This window comes from Euwallacea similis, chromosome 6, assembly GCF_039881205.1.
Source record: "Euwallacea similis isolate ESF13 chromosome 6, ESF131.1, whole genome shotgun sequence".
NCBI lineage: Eukaryota > Metazoa > Arthropoda > Insecta > Coleoptera > Curculionidae > Euwallacea > Euwallacea similis.
The window spans coordinates 5,064,940-5,089,194 of NC_089614.1; the positions used below are offsets into that span (position 1 = coordinate 5,064,940).

At 35.9% G+C, this 24,255-nt stretch overlaps 1 protein-coding gene across 3 annotated transcripts; it reads right to left on the reverse strand.

The window, feature by feature from the left end:
- Nucleotides 1–387: 387 nt before the first annotated feature.
- On the reverse strand, nt 388–22,806 carry LOC136409612 (atrial natriuretic peptide-converting enzyme-like). Of its 3 annotated transcripts, none has more exons than XM_066391235.1 (15): nt 22,739–22,806; nt 20,360–20,469; nt 19,002–19,176; nt 16,163–16,834; nt 15,321–15,453; nt 14,929–15,267; nt 14,322–14,474; nt 5,784–5,999; nt 5,590–5,731; nt 5,169–5,347; nt 3,871–4,060; nt 3,654–3,807; nt 3,090–3,213; nt 1,716–1,858; nt 388–1,034 (listed from the first exon to the last, which is right to left on the reverse strand). In XM_066391235.1, exons 2-15 carry the CDS (start codon nt 20,416–20,418, stop codon nt 855–857), a joined length of 2,859 nt encoding a protein of 952 aa, XP_066247332.1. In that variant the 5' UTR covers nt 20,419–20,469; nt 22,739–22,806; the 3' UTR covers nt 388–854. The 3 variants fall into 3 exon arrangements, with proteins under 3 accessions (XP_066247332.1, XP_066247331.1, XP_066247333.1); XM_066391234.1 differs by having other exon boundaries at nt 1,716–1,864; XM_066391236.1 differs by lacking the exons at nt 19,002–19,176; nt 22,739–22,806 and having other exon boundaries at nt 1,716–1,864; nt 20,360–20,426.
- Between the last annotated feature and the right edge of the window lie 1,449 nt (nt 22,807–24,255).

Here is a 24,255-nt window from a genome sequence, read left to right on the forward strand (position 1 = left end):
AAAGTCTATAGAAAACTATTTACTTTTATCTAGAAGGTATAAAATACTTCATGTAAAGCGATTCAAGAGCTTTGAACATTCATTTCTTTAATTTTTAACATTAGTCAACGAACAAATCAGTTTTCTAGACCCAGAGATATTTTCGTAAGAGATTGATATTCTAATGAGTTAAATTGAAAAAGCCATTCGTGTCAAGGTTAATTGAATTAAATTCTCCTTGAAAATCAATGTTTGAATGTCCAGGGCCCTTAAAAATTAGTGAAAAATCCCTATTGGTCTCCATGATTTAGTTTTCAAGTAGTTTTCATCCTTACTGGAAGGTTATACAATATTGCATTCTTTGGATAATTGCATTGACCTTTCGTAAATCCTCGGTGATGTAACATAAAAATATGCACATGAAGGGTCGCTAAGGGATTTTTCGCATAATGTGTATACTATAATGGTATAAAACAGATCACATTGACAGCGGTCCGCTCGAACACTAATAAATTGTCATAAGATATCACTATTTGGGGGACAAACTACAATATTGTGCGTAGCCTGAATATTCTGGCGGAATATCTGTTCTAATACTTTATAACGTAATTTCGAACTTCGACGTGGCTGTGCCTTACGCTACGCCATTCAAAAACCATTTGAAATATCAGTTTGACTTTGATTTCCTACCTCTACCTATTGTTATATAACACAAAATCATGTATAATGTTACCAATATGGAACCATAGTATATCAATAAAAACCGCTTTACGTAGTCATTTGCGAGAAAAATCGTGTTCTTGTAAAAGTCATAGAAAACTGTTTTGCGTGTATAATTTGTACCACGTTCTTTTTACTTTATTGTCGTCGTTAACTTACTCATCAGAATATTGTTTCAGTTGCTCGTGTATCCACTCAATGTACTTCGGTACATAAGCGTATACCCCTGGCAAATGGGGGTGGGCGCATTTGATACCCCAACTGACGATCCCTCCAACGAACCACCGGTCGGGATCATCCGGTTCCTTGCATAGCAGCGGACCTCCAGAATCGCCCTGTAAGCAAGCATTGTTAATTTAAATATTAACATGGATCGCATCCCTCACTAAATATTTATACATAAAATTTGCAGACGTTTCGATTTATTTTTAGTCTTCCTCAAGGCCAAAAAATAAGGGAAATGGGGGAAAGGGTGGCTGTATTGGTTTTTCGTCTGTTGTGTTTTTCCATGTCTTCGTTCTAGGGGGTGTGTTTTTTACAATATCTGGCAGTCAATGAATTTATTTATTTATTTATTTCTGCGGAATTTAATGTTATTCAACTGCTATTTATTTTATCTTCATTTCGAATCGTAGTAGCAGGTGTGCGTGTGCAAGCGTTTTTTCCTAATAAAACGTCGATAGGAGTAGTTGGCTATAGATAAGTGAAACTTCGAACCACTCGATAAACTTAAGTTGGAAAGTTAACTTGAAGTTTAATCGAAGGCTTAGTAGGTATCAGCAAAATCCGCAAAAGCTTGGAAATGAACTCGTAGTGCTAAATTTTTGTACAGTTACATTTAATGCGCCATTATTAAAGTATTTAAAATGATGATTTCTGCGCGTTCGCGAGAAGCGGATTCGAATCGTTTAAATAGCAACTTTAATTCTCGAATTATTTGTCTGAAAGATAGCTGAAATATCTAATAGCTATTTCAGAACACACATGGATGTTTGAGGCATGACTGCATAATTTACCTGGCATGCATCTTTGCCACCTTCCTTGTATCCAGCGCATATCATTCCTCCGGTAACATTCAATTGATCGTTTTCCAGCCAATCATTGCATACGTCGCGGTCCACAACTGGTACTTCGACTTCGTTTATTTCTGGCTCATATTCTGAGGCTGAAAAGTGCACAAACTGGATTCTTTTAGAAGAATTAGCTATCTAGTAAGTAGTTTTGACATTAATTTTGCTTTTTTCAATTCGGGCGTACTATGCTTGATTAAACTGGAGTCTAATGTTGCGGCAATGTCGAGATGAGAACGGGAATATTTAAAGATGCCCCAGAATTTCCACAATAAAGCGTTCTAGCTTGCATTATTAACAATCCCCGGATGTACAAAGTTAACCGAAATTACTTTAAAACTAGCTGCGACTTGGGAAATTTCTAACGTACATAGTATTTTTAAGCTCGACAACGGTATTATTATCAACGAGTTTTGTTCTTGATGAGACGAGGCACTGGGGAGTGAAATATTGCTTGACCAACGACGTAACGCGTAAGGACAGAAATTCGTTTTAAAAGAAATTGACGTTTCTTTTCTCGTTCCCGATACGAATGTTTTGTTTTGGAGTTCAAACGGAGTGACAGTTTTCCTGTTATCTTGCATTTCTCCGATTCTATCCTGCTTTAAGTTTCAGCACATCGACGAGAGGAAATTTTGCCGAAGAATAAATAATGTATTTTCAAATTGGCGTTTTCTCAAATTCACTCTCGCATCACTATATTTATGACGAGCTTTTACTATTGTTCTGACTTTCGCTACGTAAATTTGATATATTAAGTGTCACATAAACCCCGATTTTCACCTCCAAAATAGTATGCAAAAAGTTGCACAATGACACGTAGGAATATAAAAAGTGAACATATTAACAGCAAAATCGATACGCAGGCCGGGCTTATAGGAACACCAATGGATAGCGAGCGTTTTAATAAAAATTCATTTTAATTTTGCCGTAAAAAGTCGAGATATGCCCTCTGAAATGTCAAAGGAAGCATTGGGAGACGATAAATAAAGTCGCCAACTTTGCTATTATGTAATTTTTGTTCACCCGCCATTCCTTTCTCTTTTTAAAATTTAATTGGTTTAAAGAGAATTCAGGAAAACATTTTTTTCCTTCGCAGGTAAGCCTTATTCTGACTTATTGAATAAAGCTCCTATCTGTTTGGTTTGAAAGCGGCTTTAACTTCCTGACAAAAAAACCCCTTATATGCCCAAATTTACTGTAATTGTCGTAATTACGTGTTCCCACATATTTTTCATAAGGACAAATCCTATTACAGAGTTTTTGCCAATTTCCTGAAAATAACAAGTACCTGCAAAATATGTTGAAATTTTTACTTACTTCCAGTTTCGTCTTTTTTGCCCCAACCAATAACGGTACATTTCGTGCCAGGCTCAAGTTCGCTGTTTGGTTTTGGAAGACATACCGGTAAGAGATGATCGTGAAAAGTAACTCTGCTAGAAAGCTGCGAAGGAAAGTCAAGTGGTTTTCAGTATTACACTTCACCCGAAACGTTTTATGCAAGTTCTTATGACATAAACAAGTAAGCAGCGGGAACAGGAAAAAATGCCAGAATGGATCGGTGTCTGAAACTTTCATAATTTTCTGCACTTTGGAAGTTTCCACGACAAATTCTATTTTGAACGCTTGAAAAATAGGTTTGAAGTTTTAACGCCAATTATGGAAAACCTAGATGCTTCGCTTTACTGAATAATAAGTTTCGTATTTTTATGAGCTCTATTATGGCCCAGGAGTTCAACATATATTCGCCCAAAAAGTTTTTACAGAAAAAAATTGAAAGAACTTTAATCGAAGTGAAAGGAACACGTCGAAAACGCGATCCATCACTTTTAACTTACAGCACATGACAAACGTATTTCGTATTGATCCCTGTAAAAAACTTACCTGGAACAGTGCAACGTCATTGTCGTGAGCATACCCCACGTTGTACATAGGATGAGGAACCACTCTTCGCACTTTCACCTTTTGGCCATAAAACGAGTGCGCGTGCCTTCTAGTGATCCCCAGTTGGATAGTCCACCCGGTAACGTTGGAATGGCTACAAGCAAACAAGAATTCCAAATTTCGATATTGCCTCACGACTCGAAGTGTCCGTACGTACTTCCCCACGCAGTGAGACGCAGTAAGAACCCACTGGTCCGCGATGAGAACCCCGGCACAATAAAAGACCTCCTCAGGCCCCCCCAATAGGGCGGCCAGAAAGGGCCAGTCTCCAGGTTTAGATCGAATTCCTCCGACTATCCTGGGAGTTCTTTTCCGTTCGGCATAGCTTTTACGGGCCATTCCGCACACTGAAAAATAATGACGCCAGCTGACAAGTGAGAAATGGAAGGATTTTTTTACCGAGTGTGAAATTAAATTGGATTTGATGGGCTTACCGTGAAAAGGAGCTGAATAATGAACCCCATAGTCAAAAAGTCTTTGCCTTTGGAGGCTGCTTTAAAGAGACTCACTAGAGAAAACGCTGTTTGATTTTCCAAAACTAGTTCAGTTTGATAAAACACTGAGAATAATTAGTGCTCGAGTTAATTACAGTTACCACATTCATTTTCCCCTAATACTTAATTACCCTCCGCAGATCGAGTTTCTGGAGCTTTAAAATAAATAATGTTTCACACCTGAGGCGGCGAGATATATTAATATTTAATTCAGTTGTCTAAAGTAAGTGTCTTTAGAGCTCTAATTAATGACATCAGTTTATTAAGCAATGATAACTTAAGTTAGTTTAATCGAGGTACTTTTATATCATTTGCAGATTTTGTTGTCTGAAATTAACCCGCATAATTTAATTAAGAAATAATCTTAGAAAGGCATTATATTAATTTTTCATCAAATTCCTGGACGAAATGCGTCAAAAATATAGCGAGAGACGAAGAATTCAACGAGCGTCCTAACGATGCATATTTTCCTTTCCATAGAAATTTCCATCGGCTTTATTAGAATTCCTTTTATATACACCTCTTTTCAATCAAATTTGAAACATGGTACTTTTCAAGATTTCGCTTACTCTTTAAAATGTATATCCCCTTTCAAGTAGCACCCCGCCCAAAGGACGGAAACTTTTCACAGATCCTTCAGTTGGTTTCTAGGTTTCTCAAGTTTTGGAAAATCAGAAAATTCGCCGGAAATATTTACAAAGCACTGTTACACTTGGGACGAACTTTTCACCTAATTGGGGCGAAGATATTCACGGTCTTGGGAAAATATGTGTACGTCTCCGGTAGTAAGAATCCCATCTTTCTTTTTCACGCGATTGTCCACTATATTCTACTTCGTTGCCGTATACAACTACTGTGTCGTTGTGCGACCCTAATTTATTTGGGAAAAATTGCTTGCAATTGCATTATTCTTGTGAACGAAACATAATTCATGTAAAAATGCTACGGCAGATATACTTACTGTATTCGGTACAAACTAAGTCGACAGTTGGATAGTTTGTAGTGTTACATGAGGCCAGCTCCCTAATCAGATTATACCTGCGATGGGGCTGCTTATCTCGTGAGGGATATCGGGAGCCGCTTACGACGTCCGTTGATATTTGCGAGGGATTCTCTATTACTTTGCTGTGGTTTACGTTGCTGAAAAAAGAAATGTGTGTAGAAAAAAATTACCTCTGCTGAAATAGCAACCCGAAACAGAGATAAATCGGACACGTATCACATGCAATTTAGAGGCTTTATAGTATCTAAACCAAAGGTCAGTTTAAAGTGATTTATTTAATTCGCTATCAATGGTCCATTACGTTGTAGCCAACATACTCAATTTCCGTTTCAGTTTATGCAACAGATGTCTGATGAATATTCGAGTGGAAAGAACTTACGCATAGCCCAAGAGGAAACAGATATATCTGAAATAGTGCTCGTCATATTGGGTGATGCAGGCCGGAACCCATTTACTCTGGTCGGGTCTAAATACTTCCAAAAGGCCCCTTCCTTCGTCGCCGTTTCTTTCACTTAATCGAACTAAAAAGAAATTTAAAAAATGACCTCATAGGTTTGCTTCTGGAATGCTTACCGCAGTTCCTCTCGTCTTGGGCCCACGGACAATCAACTTTCCCGTCGCACATGTGTTCTTGACTAATGCATTTGTCAAAACCACAATGGATCATTTCCATGCCACATTTCGTACAGTTGAGTTCGTCTGATTGGTCTTCGCAGTCAATGTGGCCGTCGCATTGCCAGTCTTTTGGAATACAGCGTTTGCCATCGCATTGGAATCCGGTCGGACAAGCTGTAATAAAACTCCATGTTTTCCCAATAAATCCCTACAGCAAACAAATTTGTTGACGTATACTCTTTCGGTACAATTTATAAATCACGTTTAAAATATTTGACAGCTTATATGGATTAATAAATCTATTGTCGATTCTCGGTAGGTTTCCCTCCACCTTGTGGTACGAACGTCGATGTGCCTACCTGGGAGGAAATTATTAAAATTACTCCAAAATATGTGGTGACCATTTTCCGTGTATGTACACAAAACCTTCATAATTTCATTCGTTCCACTACGCACGGCCTAATCCTCCCAGAATATCGTTATAATGTCATTTCCACGATTTGCATGCGTATGATGGCCGATTTATTAATTTTAATATGCGCCATTCGAAATCCTTTCAACTAATTCAACACCAAAGCTCAAATTATTTCATGCAGTTTGTTTCAAACTGATACACAATTCAAAGGACTTTTAATTCCAAATTCCTGCCATTAACCAGTTAATTAACTAAATAATAGTATGTTTTATTACGCATAACGACCGACAGAGGATAATACATTTTCTTGAACTTCAAATCTATAAGCACAAAAATAAATTACTGGAGACAGTTTGGGCTCTTGTTTAATATATGCTCTAGTACGCTAGATCGTGATATACATCAGCAAGTGATAGAAGAACGCATCAGGAATAATAAATTCAGTTAGGTCTCAAAGAAATATATGACTCTAGCGTACATAACCAACAGAATATACGTCCAGGGACATCTATTTATGCATTTTCTTAAATGACGAAGTTTTTTTAAGCTAAATCGATTATATATGTTCAAAAAGTAGTAGCAATTCCAATACATTAAATAGGACACCCTGTATATTATTTCATTTTTAGATTCGCTATTTCTTTTTGGCCACTTCTGTGTGATAATTCCTCTACCTATCTCTCATGGTTTTTGAAATAATAATTATTGTTCTTTTTTTTTCAAAATGGGGCCGTGACACATTACGCCGTGATTCGAATCCTCAAAAAGCAGAAATTTGGCATATTTGACGAAGGTCAATTAACCTGAAGTACTCTTTAAACAATTTAACGGGTAGAGGGAGAGTGACTATTCGTTTGCGCGTTTTTAAGAACAGTGACTCGAAAACTAGGTAAATGCAGAAAACGGCGATTCAAGTAAAGTTTTGATGAAATTATTTATTCTTTATAGCCAATATAATCAAATTATAGCAAGGACAATGAAGAAAGTTCAGGGAAATGTATCGTGGTTTGCACAAAATGAATGAACGTGAGTTTTTACAGATATCATACGATTGCATTAATTATGATTCAAAATTAATGGCGGAAGCAATAATTTATGGAAACCAATAATTTCTGATAAAGAAAATATTGTTAATATTTTAACATAATCTACTTTTGTAAAGCAATTTTCGTATGTAAACAAGAAGACCCCAATTAAAAAAAAAATTACTGGATTTATCAAAATTGTTCAGCCAACTGTTTACTGTAGGTTCCTTTGACCGAAATAAGAAATAAAGTTTATATAAACAAATGTCTAATTATCCTTTATTTTCGAAATGCAGGTTGTTAAAGTTTAAGAGAAAAAAAGTTTTAATTTTTTACTTTCCAAACAGCTTAAATTTTTTAAACCAAATTTCAGACATGAGTTTAGCATATCGGTAGGTATAATTCAAAAAATTATCGACTTTAACCATTCATTAGTGGCAGAGATATAGGTGTCATGTCTTTTTTAGTTATAAAAAATTGTAAAACTCATTATAATATTTCGTGTACAGTAATAGAAACCTACAGTAAGCAGTTGATAAAACAATTCTGATGCAGCTTGTATAATTTGATCAGACGAAGCGAAGTTTTCCAGAGAAGGCTTTTCCAATAGACGAAAGAACTGTTCACTCTTTTTGTTTGATCACAATGCACATGGGGTTAAGGAAATTGGATTTGAAGAAAAATTTAATTTTAACCTTTATTTTCCCCCTGCAGGATAATCAAATAAGTTTCGTCATTTACGACAAACCGTTAAATTCGACCAAATACCCCGAAATCCTGCTTGGTGATAAATAATTTTCTAGAAAAATATCGCACCTGTTGGTTTCTATTGGACATAGTACGGGCGTGTTGCAGCCAAAAGACGACAAGGGAGCTTTTCGAAATATTTGGCGACTGTTGGCTTAAGCGTTTAGATCCGTGGGATTGGCCTGCTAAATCTCCCGATCTTACTCTAACAGATTTTTACTTGTCGAGTGAGGTAAAAGAACAAGTTTACAATACACCAGTAGTAAATCACAAAGAGCAATTGCACCCAATGTATAATCAATTGCAATCGTGAGGTTGACGCAAATGATATCCAGAGAACCACAATCTGTAGTGTTGAAGTGAAATCCAATAGCGGCCATTTTAGGCATCTAAAGTAATAACCGTATTATTTAGTAATTGCGATGTGGGTTTTAGATATAAATCAAGTTATGTAGGACGCTGTGAATTCTTTCCATATTTATTACCATTATTTTGTATATCCGTATAAGTACGAAAACGAATATTCACAACCCCGCTCTATCTATTAAATTCTTTGAAAAATTGCACAGTTTTCCACCATCATGGCGGCGTTCCAGAGTCTCCTAATGTATATACCAAAATAATCCTATGTTTAGAGATAATATACAAAACAGCATTTATTTGTGAAATCTTACAGAGGAAATTTAATTGTCTTTCAGCATTTTTGCTGCTATGCAGGATGTTCTATTAAAAAAAAAACGCACTTTAGGCAAGTTTAGTGACTAATAGTGAAACCATTTATTTTTAACCACGCTAAGCAAGATATAACCACTTTTTGTACCTAGAGCAAATTCGTGGATTTTTCTAAAACAATCTACAAAATGTCTTTTTTTTATGAATTTAGTTCTCATTGCAGCAGAGATTTTATTTTGGATAAAAAGGTCTTATTTTGAATAAAAAAATAAGAACATTAATCAATATTTCGGAAACCACTAGATATATGCAGGTATAGGAATTATATGCAGAAATTACCAAAAAGAAATAATAAACCTAAAAATGAAAAAGCACAAAAATTGTCTCCCTTAATGCATTGCAGTTGCTACATTTTTTATTATAACCAACTATGTCCTGTTGCTAAAAATATTTAAGATTGATAGAGCAAGACCGATTACCAATATTTGCAAATTTTCAGAAAGATCATGTATCCCGTTTTCCATAAGCGTTTAGCCTACCATCGACCGGAAGTCATTCTATATAGAATATTTTAGATAACATTTGTCGCAGTTTATTCCAATTTTCGACCGTTTTGAAAAATTATTTTAAAAAATATGGCGTCAGTACCAATTTTCAAAAAAAAACTTTCCCGGGTGTTTTATACGTATCCATAATATATGGATCTTTTTTTATATTGAAACTGATTTTGGCAAAGAAATAAAATATAGCACAAGAAGGCAGTGGATGACGCTAAACATTATGATCAAGGAAAGGAGGAGCAAAAAGCCAAGTAAGTTTAAATATAAAAGTAAATAAAAAACTTTAAGTACAATTACAAGACAACTCCCCAACAGCTATAAAATATTAGCGGATAAAACAAAAAAAGAACTTCCAGTTACATTCAATACAAATTTGATCATGGTAAGCCGTAGGTTTCATATCAATACTCCCGTTCTTAATAATTGCTTACATCATGAGAAGGCTTTTGTTAAGACTTATTTGGCAGGGAAGGATGAATTTGTGCCTCTTATTTTCACAAGCAGGAACGGCTCTATAGATCCAGGAACAAAAACCGAATTTATCACATTTGTTCTTAAAAATCACACTCGATGTACCTCAACATCGAATTTTTACTTTTAGAAAGACTGGAATGAATTGGAAGTAAGTGGGTCCTCTATGTTGCCTTTGTACTATTAAATTTTCGGTGTACTTCGTACTAAAACTGTGAATCTACTAACTGCAACAAGGGCTTTACGACGTGATTTGTCTCGCCAAAACTTGCCTGAATGATGGAGTTTGTAACATGAAGATGTTTAATTCGGTATACAGCGTGTCCAAGATAAGGATGTCCAATATAAGGATCTCTTAAACGGTAATAGATAAAAACTTGGTTAAATGATAGACAAGTTACGCATTCAAGGGAATAGTTTCACAATGCAAACGCATCTACAAAGTTTTTTTTTTGGTTTTTCGGTTGCACTGAAAAAAAAATTAACTATTTTTTGCATTGCAGTTTTTGCCAATTTCGATATGACCATCTTGATTTCATTCTATGACATTAGCAGTTGAAGCAGAACGTATGTATGAAGATGTTTACCTTGAAAGAATAGAGCCGAACAATCCATAATAAACGCTGTAATGAAGAAGATAAAGAAGAAAAACATATAACATTATCGGCCACTAAAAATCCTGAAGTCTCTTTTATACAAACAAAAGTATCATCCCTTAGAATTTGTCAGGAGCTCCAAACTGGCGTTCAGATTTCATCTGTTTCTTATCATAATCCGAGAAGAAAATTAAAAAAAAAAATTTTAATTACCTTTTTTTTAATTGAAAACGAAAAATAATTTTGTATATCTGTTTGCACCGTGAAACTGCTTCCCTGAATATGCGATTCTTCTCCCATTTAATCAAGTCTATATCTATTATCGTTCAAGAGATCCCCATATTCGACATCCTTATTTTGGACATACTGTATATTGTATACAGCTCCAACTATGAAGTCTTAAACTGTACAAGGAACAGAGGAACATTGACAGCAGTTAAATCTTCTATTAACTTGAGTGTTCTACCAAGCTCTACCCAGTCAAATTTCGAGGAAGTATGGGTTTTACTCAAAATGAACTACATTAAAATAATTGCTATCTATATCTATTTCTCAGCTAAATCTATCATCAAATTTTATAGGAATTTTATTTATATAGTAGACACTGTGAGATAGAGACATGAGTATTTCAAAACGATGGTAACTGGTGACTTCAAATTATCCACAATAAATGTTTTTTAGGAACGTATCCTTGTTCCCTTGGATCTTCCATCCTCTTCAGGTAAGGCCTTAGTTACCGACATGTCTCTTAGCACATTTCGGAAGACCAATACAGTGAGAAATAGGAACAATAGATTTTTGGATCTCATTTTCTGTGATAAAGTGACGAATTTATTTATGGGATCTGCAGTGGTTTTGATCAGTCGCATCGTCCAGCATCAAATTCCTAATTATAATGCATTTTTCCCTCTACCAATAGTTCCTGTTTTAGATAATGAAAATACGATGTTTTATTAACTTCAATTTTTTACAAAACTGACTATCACGACCGAAATAGTTATATTTCATGCTTTGGCTGGAGCCTGTTGTAGATGAGTACGGATATGGATCAGGTGGTGGATTGTTTCTATCTGGTTACTTAGTACAGAATTGAGAAATATGTTTCAAGGAAATACAAGCTATCAACCAATGGTTGACTAAGACACAATAGAGGTTTTGAGAAGAAAGAACAAGGCCTATTAAGAGTACAAAACATCTAAATGTGGCACTTATTACTTAATAGATCTCAGCCTCTTTCTTTACGTTTCCAATTCTGAGTAGATGTAAGCCAATAACATTAAATATTTCTGGTCTTTCGTGAAAAATCTTCGAGAGGACGGTAATGTTCCTAGGAGCATGAGCTTCACAAACTAGCTAAAACCACTCAGACAGAAATCTCAAAGACTTTCGCTGACTACTTTGAGTGGTGTTAGTGACTGCTACAGTGAACATCGTGAGGACGTGCCTGAGCCTGAAATTATTGATCCTCTGCACACTTTGACGGTCCTTGAAGTTATGAGGAAACTCCACACCCCTGATAAGGACAAGGCCACTGTCCCTGATGGATTGCCTTCGGTATTTCTTAGGAATTGTGGAGGGACTGTCTAGTCTATTGTTCACACATTTTCTAGCTCTCGTTCTAGCAGAGCCAATTTCCTTCCACCTGGAAGCACTTCTGGACAGTGCCATTGTTCAAGTCTGAGCCGAAAAAGGACATTAAAAATTATGGGGGAGTTTCATTGCTGCTGATGCTGGCGAAGGTGTTTGAATGAATAATTACAGAATAATTTTTCGAAACCATCAAGGTCTAGATGTCCTCAAATCAGTATGGATTATTTCATGGTAAGTCGACTGAGACGAACCTGAAAAAGTTTCGGAACGACGTAGTCAAGATTTTGGACACACGTCCGTGTAATCTATACAGATTTTGCGAAGGCATTTCACCAAGTCTGTTATAGACCACTATTCAAAATGGTGCGGGATTTTGGAATTGCGGTGCCGTATATTTGCTGAATTTAATCATATCTTTCGGATCGGAAACGACGTGCTAAGATTGGAATCGAGAATACTTTTTTGCGTAAATTAAATGTTTCATAGGCTGTACCTCAGGGCTCTCATCTAGGACCCGTTTTGTTACTCCTTTATGTAAACAACGTCAATAATGCACCCTGTATTGCGTTCTTCGTTAAAAATTGATTAATTTTGTAATTTTTTCTAACTTTATGACATTTTTTTGTTTTGTTTGTCTGGCAACATAGAAGCTATCTTTCAGTTTTTATATTTATTAATGTTTTTTCTCTAATGATAAACTCACCAGAAACAATTTAAAATTACCGAAACACTACATGTTTTTATAAATTTTCATTTGCTCAATAACTTTTAGTGCAGTTGGAAAGTATGTTATCATAGAGAAATTTGAGCGTGTCAAGAAGGTTTTTTACATATTAGATTTGGATGCATTTCATTTTCGACGTAAGAAAAAAATAAAATAATAAATTCCCTAAAATCAGTTTTGCCTAGATTTTCGAAATTCGATTGTTGGTTAAGGTGTGGTTTGTTGAAATGGCTCGGGAAAGTCTTTTGGGACAAATAAATGGACATGGATATTACAAGCTTTCGAAGTCTGAAAATCGAATAAATTTAAGAAGTTAAGGGGGTGATCCATTCTATAAAAGACACCATACACTTAAGTACTTACTTCAAAATAAATAATCCAATGCACTTGAAGTGTATTTTTAAATTTCTTTCGTCTGTTACTTAATTGAATCTTTAATAAGAAACCCCTCTCCTCTTGTTATAGCTAATGGAATTTTGGAATTTTCCAGAAGGTTAAAGCAACGAGGCAGGAAGAGCAACCCCTTAATACTTAATATCGAGGCTCTATACATTCTTTAATTGACGGTATCATGTTCTTTCCCATTTCTTGTTCTTTATTAAACTCGAGTAATTTACAGATTGGATGAATTCCCCCAACTTACTTGTTTCTTCAATTCGGCCTTTTGTCGGAAGATAGTTGGGTCACATTTAATCATTTAGTGCGTTTTGTTCGAACATGAAAGAAACAAAGGGAGAAAGAACAGACAGAAAATCCGGATCCAATTTTTCCCTTACCATACTTCACTTGGGTTAGTTCTCTGACTTATACATAAATAATACCTAGGTACTTCAATTAAAAAGACCAACTTACCAGAAGATAATTTAAAATGACACTTAATAAGATTCTCTTTCATTTGTTATCGTTAATTATCCTTTGGTATACATTCATAAATGAAATTTAAATACCGCCGGGAAAACATTTTAAAATGGTAGATTTTCATTTAAAAATACGGGCCCCATAATGTTAAATTAAACTGTCCCGAATTGAAAGAATCTGCTTTCAAGGGTTTATTTCATATTGTTAAAATTTTGCTCAATTGTGGCTCTCTCGTTTTATTTCCGCACACAGTAAAATTAAGTAATCCAAACAAAGACGAGCCTTAAAAAAGTCTCACACAAATATCACACAAATATTTTTTACCATTCCCCTTGAAAGGTCAATATGAAGACGCCAAAATGCTCGGGTAGGGAATCCAAGTTACACAAAAACTTTCCGAAAACTTTAAATTAAGGTTTTTATATCGAAAGGTTCTAAACAGGATTAAAATGGGAAAGGACCCGTTCCTTAGACCCTTGCTAATTAGTTTCCTAATGATTTTAACTGGTTCCGCCGAAAACCATAGTGATTAACGTTACAATTTGGATTTATTTTTACAACACATAACCAGCTTCCCAGCTTTAAGTCTTCCAAATTTAAAACCGAGACAATCAAATTCCTCGAGAGTCTATTTCGAGTTAACTTGTTCTTTAATTAAATTTCGCCCAAAAGGGCATTTACCCTTTATTCTTAAAATTTTTTTGAAATAATTTCTTATTGGAGCTCCGAATATAAAACTTTACCATAAAATAAGACATATCTATTTTATAACGGTTATTTTGTGCTGGAAATCGATAACTTCTAAAAATAGGGAAGCCATGATGAAACATGCACTTACTCGGTTCAGATTCGCGGGATTTAGCCCTTTGAACTTCCTCTGCACCGATGCAAACGTCAGTATCGTTGGATTGGGGGAACAAGTCACATTCCAAATATTTCGGGAGAGTCAGTCCGAATACATCCAGGAAGAATCCGCATCGTCGTTTTGTTTCTGGAAGTATGAAGTATGTTTTATAGGCGCGCAACAGGATCCCGAACTAACAAGTTAATATTGCTAAGATCCGGTCTGAGGCTACCCCGCCTAAGTGTCCGTAATAGTGACCTCAGCCACAGCGAAAATCATTAATTTCGTCGTCTGGATTAGGGCTGCTTTTAGAAAGGTTTGCTGAGAAACCTCGACTGGGGATGATAGAAGTAAAGGATAATACCTACGGGGTTTCGGGAATAATTACGAATTATTACCTTTATTTACACCTCACGTTTCGGCGCCAGCTCAAACGATAATTTTTACCCGAGTAATGTGGATTTTACGAGAATTTTATAATTGGATTCTCAAAGCGATTTAACGGACAAGTTTCGAAGTATTTGTTTCCAGAACTTTTACTAAGAGGTTTGCGAAATCTCACTGCTTTAATGGACAATAAAATTTTAAAAATATTTCTTACCGTGGCATATATCTCTACAAGGCCTAACCAATCCTCCATTAGGACCACACTTTGGCACAAATATCGTGCACAGAAATAGAGCAGCTAGTTCATAGCAACGCACGTCAACAACAGCGTCGTATATCTCCAAATCCATCTGGGCGTCTCTTTGCCCAAAATGCCCTATGTAATTGGGGTAAATCGTGTAGTTATAAGGCAGCTCATGTTGTTTGCAAAATTTCACTATAACAGGCAAGCAAATCCCCGGGGCCGGATTGTCACTCAGTTTTTCTATAATTATTGGCAACCCTGTTACGTTTATGGTTTTGTTCACTATTGTCACTATATTTGACGGATTCGCTGAAATTGAAGCTAATTAATGATTTTAAATGAGTTGGGAGATCGTTAAGTACCTTTGAAGTAAACAGTAATGCCAGTTCCGATGGCCAATAGGGCAATTGCATTAATAACTAACTGTATAAACCTAAACTTGAGGAAAAATCTGTGGTTATAGCTTTCCGAAGGCCTCCGGGATTCTCTGAGGATCTAAAATAAGTACATTATTCTAATGCATCTGCACACCCACTATTATTCCTACTCCAAGTGATCTACGCATTACTGCTTTTAAAACGTAATTCCTCAATGATGGATTTTGTTTTCTTCCTTAAAATTCAAGGGAGAAGCTTTCAGAGTATAAAACTAAACGAAAATTGAGGCTCATGTATATTAATTCTGTCAGTTTATGGAGCTTCCAGGGAAGTAAACACTAAGATGGGCTCGAGACTCTGTTTTCTCACCGAAGAGACATGCTTTAATTGCTCTTATCGTGCGTATTTTTCCTACAGCCCCTACAAATTAATAAGGACATTTTTCCTTATATATTTTCAGCCATTAATCTTTTTTATGGCTTTTTTATTCTCCACGCGTTTTTTCGTTACACTATTGTTTAACAGAAAGGGCTTTTGTTAAGAATCTCACTTTTAAAATCAATGTGGCCACGGACTTTCAAAATTAAGCTGTTAGGGAGAATCCTAATTCTTGTTCAAGCTTTCAAACAAATTACCTGTTTATTCATGTTGTGATTTTTTTAGGAGGCCTTCAATTACCTGAAGCTACGTTACTGAAAATGTCGACAATGAATCTTACGATGCGGGTAAATTTGATGTTTAGTAAATTATATCAGTCGAAGAGTTAAATATTCAGAATGATAAGAGATGTTTTAGAGGAAATTTCATTGATAATCACGGTCACTCACCTTATGATGCACAGACATGCTTGATCCGTTATGAAATCTAACCACTGTCTGCAAACCAGCAGGGGTTGAGACACTTTTTGTAATGCCATTAACTTCCTCCGCTTTTTCCTCCTCCCCTTTAAGATCCTTACTTTTGGTTAATATTCCGCCGTTTTGAGCCCTATGTACAGGTGTCCTGGGAGGTATTAATGGAGTTTCCATACCCTTTGTCGTGTAACTAGGAGACGAATTCTGACTAAAGCTGTCTGTAGAAATTCCCGAATCTTGCCTCATCGATATCTTCGCCTGTTGATTAGGCTTGCACATCCTGCTGGGAGTAGACGGTTTAGTCTCCTGCTTGGCGCTACACCGCTTTATCTCCCCAGGTTTAATATTGTCAAAAGGAAAATTCGTCGGACTAGTTGTAGTCTTCTGCGCGATATTTCGATTGATATCAGGCCTTCGACAGTGTTCGCCAGGCTTCTGATTTGGGAGCAACTGATTAAAAGGGGGTGCTCGAGTTTTGGGGGTAGGTGGCAAGGGAGGAGGCTTCGGGGATTTTCTACGAACGTTCGGATTGAGAGGAGGGCTGTGTTGAGGCATTGGAGGGGTAGGAGGCGTTTGAGGAGGCGGAAATGTCCGTTTGGGGACGGGCGGCGGTCGGATGGGAATGGGAGGTGGCTGTGACTGAATCTGAAATAATAAATTTTTATTAAGTTTATAAATGCGCAACATAAAATGATGGCGTAAGTTAATATACAGAGAGATGTAAGGGTTGAAACGAATTCAATTAGAGTTCTACGGAAGCGAAGAAAAAAATAGCTTAAACAATTTATATCATTCACTTTAGCAATAAAAGTTTAACTAAGGCATCAATATTTCAATGTCACCTTGCTCATTACTAGCATATAAAAAGTTAATTGTATCGTTTAATTTGATTGTTGAGGTAACATCATAAAATATGTATGTCTGTTTGTCTCGTATATAATATGTATTTAAGCGGTTGTGATTAACGTTCGGTGAAATTTAATATAAGGCCCCATATCTTATGCTAAAGGCAATCAAAGGTCGGGTAATCTTCATGTGTAACTATTAAACCGTTTAGAACTCTGAGGGACAATCTAGACCGAGCTATGTAAATACCAAAGTTGTTACCAAAGCCACTTCGTGGCTTTGGCCTGAATTTATTTGTCGGGGAGAGAATCCAAAATCGTTCTGTTTTGTAAAAGGTCCTGTTTGTGAAGAATTTAGAAGGTAACATTTAGCAAATATTGTTTGGTTTTCTTTTAAATCTCAGACTAACGAAAAATCGTCCTTGTCATTCCGTAAATTACATTTAATAATGTCCATGGTAAAAGCCGTTGAATTTTATTATAATGTAAAGAGAGACCTCTCAAAAACATTTAATTTTCAATGAAAGCTTTTGAGCCTCCTTTTTGTGGCGTGGTAACCTTTCGTCGATAGGAGAATAAATTGGGATGGATTTTTTGTCTGTCGGGAACATTACTAAACCGAGTTGCAACAACTATGGTTTGTGCTACACTGTCCCAACCAAGCGAACAGTTTGTATAGTTACATTTCAGATACAATAGCATGTGAAAGAGTCAAAAAAGCAAATAATTATCGATGAAATCTGAGAATAACTTATTCGTTCCAATAGGGTTGAAAATCAATTTTGGATCGTCAGAGTTAGGTCACGAAAGAGTCCCGATCTGTAGACTGCGCATATTTCTGACTGTTTCTGACGACCCGGAATCGGCATGCCGCTCTATCGGAACAGATCTGGTGCTGCCACTTATGACTAGACGACTATCATTAGATTTTGCAATAAAATCTGTCATGTCGGCAGAAATAGATTATTCGTCATAGTTTTGATGTTATCGTTACATCACACTTCTCTAAATCTCAGAGTTATTATTGCTCTGCATCTTTCTATTCTTGATTGTTATAGTCAACTATCCTGTATATTTTTATCTGAAGGGACCTGCCATTTCACTCGAGCTTCAAATCATAGTTTTCAATTCAACAAATATGTCTGTCAAATCTGTATATATTCCCACCAACGTTTTGTATCACAAGTTTCGAAGCTATTAAACAATAAAGAAATACAGGGTTTAGTGGGAAAGATGATATTTCTGAACTGCACTATTACCGTTTGTACTTTTCTTCTTAATAGAAATTAGCTTTTTCTATGTGTTTTTGTGCATTATCAACTCTTCTTATTTTAATTGTAATAACTTCATGAATAGCAACAAACGTACTCTTTTTTTGGTATCTAATTATCGAATCAAAGCTTTTAAAAAAAATTGTATTCTTGGGCAGTTGATTTCACCTCAAGTTTGAAAGGCCTTTGTGCAAAAAGTGAAAGTTACGGCGGTAATTTAAACTACCATATTTTCTATAGCGCCCTATTTTTATTGCTGTACTAAATACCTAAAATAATGATAATTTCAATTGAAAAATCGATAAAACAAAACCAAATTTGTATTTTATAATTATGTCCAATAAGTTTTGCATTGGAAAATTGGAGCCCGCACCTTTCGAACTTTTCTCCGTTATGGAAATATTAAGTCTTTGTTCCATTCCAAGACGGTATTTTAGCTAGCAGCCCCAACAGTATATATTGCATACAAATCCATCATCTACCGTCTACATTTTCGAGGTTTCTTTATCAAAAAATAGATTAACTTTTTACTGTGCCCTAGTCAAACGTTCGACGGTTAAAAGAAATCAAGTTCGAAAGGAAATACGTCAAAACTTATTTTGTTTATCCCCAATAGAAATACAGCATTAGGTGAGAAAAGCTTCGTAGACCAATTTTTCCCTCTCGTGAAAATGTCTTACAACAAAAAAAACTTACTGTGACATCAAGACGTCGATCTTCGGTGACTGTACAAGCATGCGCTGAATGACGACGAGCGTATATGTGACTAGAATTGACAGGTGCTAATTTCAGTGACGGCGTTACATTATCACTGTCTTTGTTTAATAGGTCGATTAAGGTTTGTTCGTTGCTTGCTGCGTTGATATTCCATCTGTAACAAATTAGACATAGGTTCCCTTGACCTGGATTCTAGAATTCATAGCATATCAAATTAATTTATTATCCGGGTTTCCTTGGTCCACGCCACTGGTGAATAATCAAATTGATTTAAAGATGAACTGGTAATAAACCAGCTCATAATTTCAGTACTGTGACTGCAGTGACTGACTGATCATTTTAACGAACGTGTCTCTTCTGCTCTTGCAGGCACAGTAGTAAATTTATCGATCAAATTTAGCAGGTTCCACGCAATTATGTTGAACTTCTATTAAACGAAATCCTTTTATTAGCGGACCCCGCATATTAATAAAGTTTAATGTATAAGTTGCAGTGCGAATCATTTAACGATGCTTCGAGAATTCGGGATAAATTTGTTTGGGAATATGGTTCGTGATTTACTCCATTTTATATTTAAATCAATATGTGTAAACTAGAAAGTCTAAATATTGAACGTCGGAGTTTAATAACCTGTTGCGAGTTTACGCTCAAATGTTAAATGAATTTCTGCTTCTGATTTAAATTAATATAGATCTATCGAATTAAATTCCAAATAAGCTGATTAGTCTATTAGGTGAATACTACAAAAGGTACTAAATCGGGTTAATTGTTATCTTCAAACTAGTTATTAAAAAACATATATATGTTTATTTATTTATTTATTTATTTATTTATTTATTATTTCCAAAATTCACGTTTTTTCGTTTAAGTGAAAGTTCGTCTTTCCAAACCAATAGATGCAAGCCATAGTGCTCGACCTTACACTATTTAGAGATTACTTGGAGATCTTAACGACGTAAAAAATTATATGATTCTGTTCGATATTCAAAAATTCTTTCTTGGCACTTGGAGCTGTCCTGTAGGTCGAAATATCGGATATCTGTATCATTTTAAGATTACGATACACAATAATTATTTGTGGTAGAAATTCGAAGAAAACTCTGAAATGTACATTTAATAATGTTTTGTTAGGCTTTAATAGGGTATGATTGATTTTTTTCACTCGACACCCAACAAAGATTGTGCTTTATTGGTGTGTTCGCATCGTCTGCGAGTTTTATTTATTTTGTTTTCCTTCCCATCCGTTGCAAAACAGTACGATTCTATTCCTCACGATAATGACTTGCTGATAGACATTCTGTTACTGAAGTATCGATTTTGGAATCAAATTATCTTACCTTTGATAGCCGTTAGGTCCTTCGATTTGACTGAAGCTGTTCCTGTGTCGATCAACCATTATTGTGATATTACATTATTTCGAAACAGGACAATCTTTAACCTGTTTGAGCTGAAACAATAGAACGAAATAACAATCTGAAAACTGAAATTTCACCTGTATGGATGGAATGAATTGAGAGTTATACAATATGATGTTAGACCTCATTATGACAATACATATGTTCCAAATAGCTGTTGAGGATTTAATGCAATTTTTGAGTGTGGATTTATAATTTGCTACCCTAATAGGATTTCGTGGCTACGTATTGAAATTAAGAAGGAAAAGTTAATATGTAGATATGTTAATATGAGTTTAACGAGCATCCTTGCAATCGTCAACGAAGTCAGTAAAAAGCCATTGTGCACGTTTATTTCCCAGCAACAGGTGTTTAAAACGCTTAATTAAAACCAATGGAGGCTTTTTTAAATGCATTTTTCTGAAACAGAAATCTTTAAACGTAGCAGATCCTTAACTAACTTATTCTTCATATTAAATCTTGTTGTTCCTTAATGGATTTGACAGAAAATCAATTTCTTCACATCGCAAGAATTCCGTTGAGACGCAAACAAAATTTAAAGTAGACCTATTAGAAAATTGTCTTTTATTCTGTATATTACCACAACACGATTTCTCGATTCCCGATCCATTTCATATTGAAATTTCAAAAATCTTTCGAACTAAATTCGCATTGTAGTTGAAAGCATTATTTATGTTTTCAAGTTTCTTTCGTTCCCGAAAAGGCTCTGATATTGTTTCCTTGAGATGTTTTCTTCTGCTGGAGCTCTATAAATATATTTGGTCAAGTGATGAGCGATAAAATGGACGTTTATCAGTCAAAGACATCCGACTTTTAGGATTTACCTATATCGTTCTCACCTTAATGCATTTCATAACTTAATATTCATTATTCGCCACACGCGATACATTTCATCGAAAAGCTGTAAAGGTTGTAAAGTCGAATAACATAATTGCTTTTACGGGTAAACGGTCGTGTTGTGGTCATTTTGGAAGAAATCCTTTCTTCGAAACATTACAAAGAGACCTCCTAAGAAACCCTAAAGTCTATTCCGCGAACTCGATCTGGTTTCCTTTCTTTAAAAGTCCTCGTCGTAGAAGTTATTAAAGCCCCAAGAAAACCGCGTTCCTTTAAAGATTAAATATGTATGTCTCCTGTCAAGATAGCTGTCAAATTAAGGTATTCAACCCCTACTCGCAATATAATACATGCGCTCAAGTTTTTTTTCAATAGAAATTTCTTATATTCCATCGGCCTGGTTTCTCTTAGATCTCCTTGATTACATTGATGGCAACTTCCAATTTAACAGGATTGTTCTCGTATTATGAACTAAAATCATCTAAACAAGCAAATTTTAGACTACAAATAAATAAAATTTTCGAAAGAAGGAAATGGTGAGTTTACCCCTAGGAAATTACCTTTATATATTTTCACTGTGTCTGACCTTCTTTCGTTACATGGGTAAAGGTAAGTGTCAACGTTTAAATCAGATACACATTTGTATAATATCCCCGCGACGCAAAGGTATGATTTCAGGTTACAAATATTAAGCAAACTTCCTTGGAAAGGTTGAAAAACTGGCTTAAAAGACCTTTGACATTAGTCTGGATCAGTTTATAAAATGTATTATGGGGCCCCTACATCATAATCATGGTTTTCGACTTCTCAATTTGATATTTAGTCAATTTCGATGTGGCATCCCTAAACGTTAAACTTACGTTCTTCGATTAAGAAATTAGAACGATCATATTTTACAGTAGAACAAATATTAAGTGACAATTAAGAATGGCTGCCGCTGTCTAATAAATAATTGCAGTGTCCTTCGAATGGATGATTACGAAATCCAGACAAAACGTTAGAAATTTGCTCTATTTTTCTACCTCAAAAACGCAGCTCGCGTCCTGCTTTTCGCTCGTTTATTTTGCATTTTGTTCTCGTTTGAATTAAAATATGTTCCCCATTTAACCTGGGCTAAATAAATAATTGCCTAACCGCAGAATTTTAATCTGTTTTCTGATTTTCTTTAAGTACGCCCTTATTCTATTTTATCAGCTATTAGAGGATACTTTTTAACGCAATCGCCTAAGAAACTTCTAATGAAATACATACATAAGAAATGGAATATATATGTAATTGGTCCCTAGGTGGGTATAAGTATGGCCTATGTTGATTTTCGTCACTTAATATGGACCTAATTAAACGTTATTCCGTAATTTTTGAGCATTAATGATCGGTAAGTAGTATTTTTCAATATTGCCGAAAGGAGCAAAATACCGTAGGCTGAAGGAGATTATAGAGTTTTAGAGAAAATTGATTGCTCACCTGTGGTCTTACGCTCGGTTCAGCGTAATAGAGCGTACACAGAAGAACGTGCACTTTGAACCGCGACGAAAGCACATGTGCACGTCAGAATCCGCGCGTCAGATGTGCTTCGCAGGCCTGCGCAGAAAACAAATTCTCGATGTTGTCACATCAGTCAGAACGGTTCGACGCGCAGGGGATTTTTCGGAAATTCGAACATAACTTCGGGAAGTACGACTCACCGATATGAGTTATATTTTGGCGCGACTACAATGCCGCTTTCAAACGGGCTCATAGTTAATTTCACATTCCGATATTTGTTTGTGACATTCTCTCCCTCTATTTATTGTCATAATCTTCACATTTCTAACTACTCTATACCACTTCGTTATCCCTTCCAAAAATTACATTCCTCAAGTCAAGTGCGCGTTGAGTAGACTTCACCTTAATTCATTGCCACTCAATAAATAGGGAGATAAATAAATTACATCTAATCTGTTTCTTTCAATTCCTTTTTGAACAGCTTTATTGACAGTTTCTTCCTAAACCAGTGGCGTCGGCTTTTACTAATAATTTCAAGTAATTCGTTCCATTTTTATGTACAAAACAATTATTCCGGGTGATCTTGAAAGGTCTAGGGATGGAAGCTCTATTTGGTGTGCCACCAATACTTAGAGCTCAGCTGTGCTTAAAACTAATGACGTACACTCACGCACAAGAAGATTTGCTTTATTTATTGTGAGTATTTTATTAAGCAAAGTGGCTTGTGCCAGGGTCAAAACCAAAGTGCTCGTCTTCGGTATAATGTCATAAGCAGCTTCTGCTTCAAATCGTCTTGAAGGCAGAGTGATTAGGAAAATAATTATTCATTAGCCCAGTTAGGGACCAAATTTAAATTTTGTATGATGAACAAAAGCCGACCTAACATTAAAATATGCTTCGGTGTGCTCATGTAAAAAATAAGATCTCGGTTTGTGCGGCGTATTGATTTTGTCATTAGGGTAAACCGTATTTATAGGTCGTATGTTAGACATACAGATAACGTGATGTATGCTTTTCAGTGCGTTTACTGACAGGGAATTAGATGTCCCCTTTTTAATACCCGTAAACCCTGAACGCGTGTCATTAATCCCAAGGCTGTATAATGTTGACAACGCTCGTCTTGATTGGTCATCGGCCGATTTATAAGAGATCAACGAGTAAACGGAGTATCTGAAGAGATTTTCGCCTGAAACAGGTAAAAGAGGGACCACCAAGAGCAGGAATCAAATCCAGCAGGGCTGCATCGAACGCTCCGGACGCTCCGGGCGCCGGATCCCAGCTGGTCTCGTCCGGGCGCACAGACCCTCATTTAGCGACGTTGCCGAATTTACGTACCATCGAACGGAAAGAAAAATTCGCATCTCCATAAGCGGCTGCAGTTCAAACTTCCACTGCGAAATTATATACCACCTCCACGTCAAAATCGTCCAGAATTAACCTTGGGGTGGCACCAATGTTACAGACAGGGTAACTGAAAAATTACTCCGAAAAATTCA

Coding starts and splice junctions, on each gene's coding strand:
- LOC136409612 (XM_066391234.1), bottom strand. CDS start 20,418: ATGGTTGATCGACACAGGAACAGCTTCAGTCAAATCGAAGGACCTAAC. Junction 3,808..3,870: donor GCGTCTCACTGCGTGGGGAA/GTACGTACGGAC, acceptor GTTTGCTTGTAG/CCATTCCAACGTTACCGGGT. Junction 1,865..3,089: donor CAAAAAAGACGAAACTGGAA/GTAAGTAAAAAT, acceptor TGCACTTTTCAG/CCTCAGAATATGAGCCAGAA.